The sequence below is a fragment of the Garra rufa genome, chromosome 7, assembly GCF_049309525.1.
Source record: "Garra rufa chromosome 7, GarRuf1.0, whole genome shotgun sequence".
NCBI classification, from domain to species: Eukaryota; Metazoa; Chordata; class Actinopteri; order Cypriniformes; family Cyprinidae; genus Garra; species Garra rufa.
This window is the reverse complement of record NC_133367.1, coordinates 35,099,920-35,107,676: the sequence shown is the minus strand read 5'-3', so window position 1 is coordinate 35,107,676 and position 7,757 is coordinate 35,099,920. Positions and strand designations below refer to the sequence as shown.

At 35.4% G+C, this 7,757-nt stretch overlaps 1 protein-coding gene across 1 annotated transcript; it reads left to right on the top strand.

Moving 5' to 3' along the window:
• The first annotated feature begins 2,388 nt into the window (after positions 1–2,388).
• On the top strand, positions 2,389–7,029 carry LOC141339153 (ICOS ligand-like). The gene is made up of 4 exons (XM_073844786.1): positions 2,389–2,508; positions 4,745–4,785; positions 4,878–5,204; positions 6,438–7,029. The coding sequence occupies exons 1-4, from the start codon at positions 2,498–2,500 to the stop codon at positions 6,590–6,592; spliced, it is 534 nt and encodes a 177-aa protein (XP_073700887.1). The 5' UTR covers positions 2,389–2,497; the 3' UTR covers positions 6,593–7,029.
• Positions 7,030–7,757: the final 728 nt, after the last annotated feature.

The window sequence follows — 7,757 nt, the reverse complement described above, 5'->3', positions numbered from 1 at the left end:
AAAGACGCAAAAATGGATGTGAGGCTATATCTCCGCAACGTTTTGGTGTATTGAGACTAAACTTGGTGTGTGTGATAACAAACATGACCTCAGGCTACCTGCAGTGTTTCGGCACAGTGCCACCTAGTGGTCAGGCGTTATGAAAAATGGCTATTTCTACTTCTCAAGGGTTTGGCCAAAAATCTTGAAACTGGTCTCATTAGATTTGGAGAAGCATGCCAAGTCGTACCATACACAATTTTCCCATGCCCTTATTCGGATTTTCACCAAATTTGGCTCGGATCATCTTCAGACCGTGCTGACAAAAATCATCAATTTCTTGTCGATGCCTGGTAGGAAACGTTTTTCGTTTAGTGCATCAACAAAATTGCTGGAAAGATGCCATAATGCATCTGAGGCTGTATCTCTGCGAAGCTTTGACATATTTGCACTAAACTTTATTTGTGCCATTGTCACCTCACTCTAACCATGCCACATAAATTTGGTAACAGTGCCACCTATTGGTCAAGAGTAGTAAACCATTCATTAACTTTTAATTATTAAATTTCCAAAAATGCTAATAACTATTGATTGCATTAGCCTATTATAAACTGGTTTCAAATTTTTCCTTGGGTTATGCCGACAACATTGATACCAATTATGCCAAATTTGGCCGAACTTCCTGCCTGCCATTTTGATTACTGTAGAAATCCTACTTTTTCAAACTCCTCCTAGACCGTTAGTCTGATTTTCACCAAATTTGACTCAGATCATCTTCAGACCATGCTGACAAAAAGTTATGGATTTCATGTCAATATGCGAAACCGTTTTCATTTAACACATCAACGAATTTGCTGGAAAGATGGCAAAGTGCATAGCTTTGAGATATTTGCACAAATTTTGTATGTGGCATTACCACCTCACAGTGATTACACCACATCAATTTGGTAGCAGCGCCACCTATTGGTCAAGAGTAACAAGCCATTCATTAACTATCAATTATAAAATGTCCAAAAATGCTAATAACTGTAGATAGCATTAGCCTATTGTAATGAAATTAGTCTCAAAATATTCCTTGGGTCATGCCGACAACATAGATACCAAATATGCCACAGTGGGTCAAACTTCCTGTCCGCCATTTTGATTTATGTTAAAAACCTACTTTTTCGAACTAGTCCTGACGGTTAGTCCGATTTTCACCAAAATTGAGTCAGATCATCTTCAGACTGTGCTTACAAAAAGTTATGGATTTAAAGTATAGATAGATCATAGATGAAACCGTTTTTGTACAGCGGCTCTACAAATTTTAGGCTTGATGCCAAAATGATTCTGAGGCTTTATCTCTGCTCAAAGCTTTGACATAATGACACCAAACTTTGATTGTGCCTTTGCCACCTCACACTGAACACACCACATCGATTTAATAACAGCGCCGCTGTTGGTTAAACGTAGTAAGCTATTAAATCATATCAGTAGGCGTTCCACCTTATTTTTCTGTCATGTTGACTAAAATCATCATAAAATGGCTTCCTTTTACTCATTGTTGCAGTTGGTCTGCTGTTCCTGCCATCCTTAGCTCCTCATTTTCCCTTCTGAGTGCTTGGCCCCATAATTGCTGCTTGTTTGTACTCATTTTTGTTGTTAGAATGAAACTCTCACCCTTCTTCTTTTTGCTTTGTTTTGTTTCCCTGTTTCACTGTATTTTCTTTTCTTTGTTTTTTTTTTTCAATTTGATGTATCAACGCTAGCAATATGTCTCCAGTTATTGAAATGTACCACTAAAGTTTGTATTTGAATTGTACACATTCATAATTTTTTACAAATAAAGCTTCATATTATGAGACTATCGCTATATCTTGCACTCATAGCGAATTTAGGTTCCTCCAATCTAAAAAACAAGAATTCATAAAAAAATAAAATAAAACAAGAGTGAGAAATCGTTCGGAATCTGAATCAATTCCAGAACCAGGAATCCGAATCAGACTCGATTCCAAAATTTTCGTAATTAAACAGCCCTATTGTTTGTAACTACTAAAAGTTTCACAAACCGAATTGTTTTTTTTTTTTTCTAATATTTCTAAGGAGCTCTAGGACTTTTTATTTCTTTAGAAATCATGTCTATTTTTTGAAAGGGTATTTTTGTAGAAACATGCCGTCGGGTGTAGTTCCTTCATCTACCAGCAGCAGCTAGCCAGAGGTAAACAGAGGCTGGGCAAGTGACAGTAAATTTATATTTTTTTCCCTTTTCTCTTTTTTCACTCTGTTCGTAAAAAGCGTTGTCAAAATGTTTTACTTTTGTTGTAGCAAATAGATAAAAAATAATAATATTTGCTAATCTCGGTTTTTCCGCTATGGTGTTTTTTTGTTTGTTTTGTTTTGTTACCTCGTCACTATATGACGACTTCCACCCGGAAACAGTGAAGGGTTAGAGTTGGATGCTTTGTGTTTTCAAAAAAAAAAAAGTAGTATTTCTCAAATTATGTAACGTTACAAACTAAATTAATTATATCGGGTCAACATGATCATCGGGTATGTTCATAATGTCTTCATGATATTCGGTTTTCATAAAATGAGCCGTACATCCCACATATTTCAGATCTGCCGCGATATGTGCAAAGTGAAAGTTTGCCTGCGCGTATTTGGCCTGGTTTATTTCGATAGTGTATTTTAAGCTAGCATTAACAAACTAACACCCTTTCAAGGTTGATTAATTAGCCATTAGCGAGTTGAAGGTTACCAAATCTGTTTTAGCATTAGCATGCTGTATTGTCTGTGTCGTGGTGCATGTGCTGTTGTTTTTTATTATTTGATAGTAATTTTATTGACAGAGACGAGACAATGCATTCAACATATTTAATATTTAGTAAAATATGCTTCTTTATAAACAACATTTACTGCTAAACATTGTTTAGAGTTTAGCATCTACAGTATAATAATTATGCCTATAATATTAGGTAAGTTATAGAAGCATTTGTTAATTTAGTTGTAAATGTGTGCACGTTGACAATTTAATGAACATTTACAACCCATTTAATCCCATTTAATGTTTATTTGAAAGATTTTGGAAAGAATTTAGAATACTAGGAGAATTTCAATTTAACTTTCCACATGTGAACAATGAGATTGATCTGCCTGCTCCGCTTTATGTCCATCTTTAGCGTTTCTGGTCACTGTTAACAGCCTTTTACAGACTAAATATAATACCATAAGTGGGCAGTCCATATAATCAAGCCCTGCTGTAATAGGTGATAAATATCCGTACGATCTGCCTCCTTTGTCACAGACTGATGAACCGACAATTCTTCCTTCGATTTTTTTATCCAGACATAGTGAATTACTTTAGTTTTTAATTTTTTTTTCCTCCAATCTCATGCACTATACAGGTCCTTTTCAAAAAATTAGCATATTGTGATAAAGTTCATTATTTTCTGTAATGTACTGATAAACATTAGAGTTTCATATATTTTAGATTCATTACACACATTTGAAAGTAGTTCAAGCCTTTTATTGTTTTAATATTGATGATTTTGGCATACAGCTCATGAAAACCCAAAATTCCTATCTCAAAAAATTAGCATATTTCATCCGACCAATAAAAGAAAAGTGTTTTTAATACAAAAAAAAGTCAACCTTCAAATAATTATGTTCAGTTATGCACTCAATACTTGGTCGGGAATCCTTTTGCAGAAATGACTGCTTCAATGCGGCGTGGCATGGAGGCAATCAGCCTGTGGCACTGCTGAGGTGTTATGGAGGCCCAGGATGCTTCGATAGCGGCCTTAAGCTCATCCAGAGTGTTGGGTCTTGCGTCTCTCAACTTTGCCATGTGCCATGTCAGCTGCTGGTGTTGGTCCACTGTGTTTTATCAAGGGCAGGGTCAATGCAGCTGGCTATCAGGAGATTTTGGAGCACTTCATGCTTCCATCTGCTGAAAAGCTTTATGGAGATGAAGATTTCATTTTTCAGCACGACCTGGCACCTGCTCACAGTGCCAAAACCACTGGTAAATGGTTTACTGACCATGGTATTACTGTGCTCAATTGGCCTGCCAACTCTCCTGACCTGAACCCCATAGAGAATCTGTGGGATATTGTGAAGAGAAAGTTGAGAGACGCAAGACCCAACACTCTGGATGAGCTTAAGGCCGCTATCGAAGCATCCTGGGCCTCCATAACACCTCAGCAGTGCCACAGGCTGATTGCCTCCATGCCACGCCGCATTGAAGCAGTCATTTCTGCAAAAGGATTCCCGACCAAGTATTGAGTGCATAACTGAACATAATTATTTGAAGGTTGACTTTTTTTGTATTAAAAACACTTTTCTTTTATTGGTCGGATGAAATATGCTAATTTTTTGAGATAGGAATTTAGGGTTTTCATGAGCTGTATGCCAAAATCATCAATATTAAAACAATAAAAGGCTTGAGCTACTTTCAAATGTGTGTAATGAATCTAAAATATATGAAAGTCTAATGTTTATCAGTACATTACAGAAAATAATGAACTTTATCACAATATGCTAATTTTTTGAAAAGGACCTGTAGTTCATTGTTTACGTTCAGTGCCATCACAAAGGCTGACTTCCGGTTTGATGACGCAACGTGAAAACACTCTATTGATGTCACAACTAGTCAGATAGCTTTTTTAACTTGCAGGATCGCTGGTGATCAGTTCTGCAAATCTCAAACAAGCCTGTTGCCAATGTCAAGCTGTACTGGCTAAGATTAAGGAAGTTAAAATAACTTTTTGTGTGTGTGTTTCTGCAGATGCTGTTTTATCATTGTGTTTGCAGTGCTTATAAACAAAGGTGAGAATCTGAACTAAATTTGAAAGATAAATTCATGCCACATGTATGAATGTCAGATTGCGTGTTTACAATTAAAGTTTGTTTCATTTCAGCGTGCCTGCAGCTCACAGTAGAGGCTGTTATTGGTGGTTCTGTTGTCCTGCCATGTTCTTCAGCTGAACGTGATTTTAAACTTCAAGACACTCATGTGTTTTGGAGAGACAAACACAATGAGATTATTTATGATTTAATTAAAGGTACCGATTCTTTAGAGTCACAGCACCTACGGTATAAGAACAGAGCGCAAACTTTCCCTGATGAGTATATAAGAGGAAACTTCTCCATCAAACTCGTCAATCTCACTCACGCTGATGCAGGAACATTCATCTGCTATATCACACCCTCGAATGAACGGGAGACTGTACAACTGATCATCAAAGGTGGGTAAAAATAGTTAATTTCTTTTTAAAATGTTAAATGAAAAAAAAAAACCTGAATTCCCCAAGAGGTCATCGTGCTACAGGCTGCAGCGAGGACTGACTCAATGCTTCTGTATACAGTAGGGTTGTAACGGTATGAGATTGTCACGGTATTATAATCATCTCAGAAAATATTACGGTTTCACGGTATATATTAAATGATTCTTATCAGTAACAATGACTCTTACAAGAATAAGAACAAGTTATTTGAGTAAACAAATCCTTTATTGCTAAAAACTTGAAACCATTTTAATGAAAGTATTGAAGTCCCTTCTAAAAAAAAAACAATAAATAAACTAATTTCATTTAAAGAAGCCTTATGTATATTTATATAACACTTTAACATTTAATTAATGTTTTTTTATTTAATTCAAAATGTTATCAAAAGAAAGTTAATTAACTACTATTGTTTTTGGTGCTGCACAACAGAGGTATACTTACATAAGCAAATGATATTCCTTAAAAATAATGTTTAAATAACTTAATTATTATAAAGATTATTATTTTTGTTATTTTAAAATTTAAGTTCATATTTCTGTCATATCCTCAAGTTAAATCGAATTTTTATTTAATGGATTGCACGTTTTACATGAAATCCTCGTTTTACTGTAAATTCCTTGCTCACGACTGCACTGGGATTCCCTCTGCATTATGGAAATCAAACGGCCTTAACTCATTACTTGTAATAAATGCTACACACTTTTATCTGCATGGAGGGATGGTGTCTGCAAATATGATCAAACATGTTGAATGTATTGCCTGGTTTTGCAGCCACTTTGCATTAATTTTTTACAAATTGGATCTGTTCTCAAGGACAACCCCTCTTCCGTTTATTTATTTTTTTTAAATCCAAAGTATTCCCATACTGCAGATTTAAACTTTTCTCTGCTGGGGATGGAGATTAGATATAATCACTGTCATTTTTGCCGCTGCACATATGTGTAAGCAGCCACATGAATGCTGAGTGAAGCAGGTGAGCAAAAATAAGTTGCATATGCATGGGTGAGGGTTTTTTTCATTCATTTTTTTTAAAACCGTAGAAATGCAGTATGCTTATGGTATGATAACTGTGCACATTCAAACCACGGTAGATGTCATACTGGTATATCGTTACAACCCTAGTATACAGTATGATATTTTTTTTTTGTTACTGTTTTTCAGTGTGGTAATGTTTTTTTTTTTTTTTTTTTCCAGAATCAACAGAACAAGAAGAAAACCATGGTCACAAAACACAATTAGACTGGTGGCACATATTACTTATCTGTGTTTTTACTCTGTCTGTATTAATTTCGCCTGCAATAGCCTATTTCATATTTAAGCGGAGAAATGGATCACAAGGCTCCTTATAGAATGATCAGTCGCAAACTGAAGGTTTTTATTAGATTCACTTCATCTCGTTTTCTGACTTTATTGCAACTTGAAACTTTTAGCCAAATTTGTACTGCTTTTATTGTTTCTTTCTGGTGCAAAATACTGTTAAGACCTCTTGCACCACAAGCGTCAGCGGTGTGTCAGCAGCAGTGCATGTTTTTATGTTATCCATAAATTTCACATCAGAAGTGTGAGTGCTATGTCTTGCAGAATCACATTTTATGCTGCACTCACTCATGCAATGTGAAACAAGCATTACACCATTTTGTGCCGTGATAGATAGAATCACTGTGCACTGCTTGTTCTTACTGTTCTTACAGAAACATGTTTTTGCTGTCAATGATTATGCCTTTATTCTGTACCAAGAGTGTCCTTTCTTTATGTTGTGTTTGCCAGAATAAATGTACTTTGTATACTTATGCATTTCTTGTTTGTTAATATTATAAAAATATGATCTGCATTTTACGCCAAGGAGTTGTTTGGTAGGGTTGGGAATCAATTAAAAAAAACTGATTTCTCAATTCCAAGGGGTTGGGAATCGAAAATGGATTCCAAAGGTTGGAATTGATCCCATTAAGGGGATTCAACTCCTCATTTGGAGCCGTTTTCAGTTCAACAAAGCTTACCTATGGATACCTCTCAAATGGGAGGCTGCATATCTCAGCTGCTACATCATTGCGTCGATTCACGAAAATAATAATGAATAAAAACAAGTCTGTGCTGAGCTCATCTGAGTTTTAGGATGCAGCCTTCCATTTAAGAAGCACTCATTAATTTGCCTCTTGCTTGCTAATAGTGATTAGAAGTCTGATTTGTTTCCACAAAAAGCTAGATCGTTTTAATGACCCAGTTCAAAAAAATTAATTAGAAGTTATTTTACACTAGAACTGTCTTAGCCTATCTTGTCAACAATTTAGACCAATGCACAACAGAATAGATCATAATGTGCTATGGTCTTGATCTTATTTCTATCTTAACTGTTATCCTTGGTCAATTTGACCCCATTCAATGTTTAAAGTATGTACATATATAATTGACTTTTTTTTTCTTCAGATTGAATGACTTTTCCTAATTTAATGGGGAAAACTTGGTAAACATAAAATTAACATGATATTATTTGTTCAATGCCCTGTACACATTTTG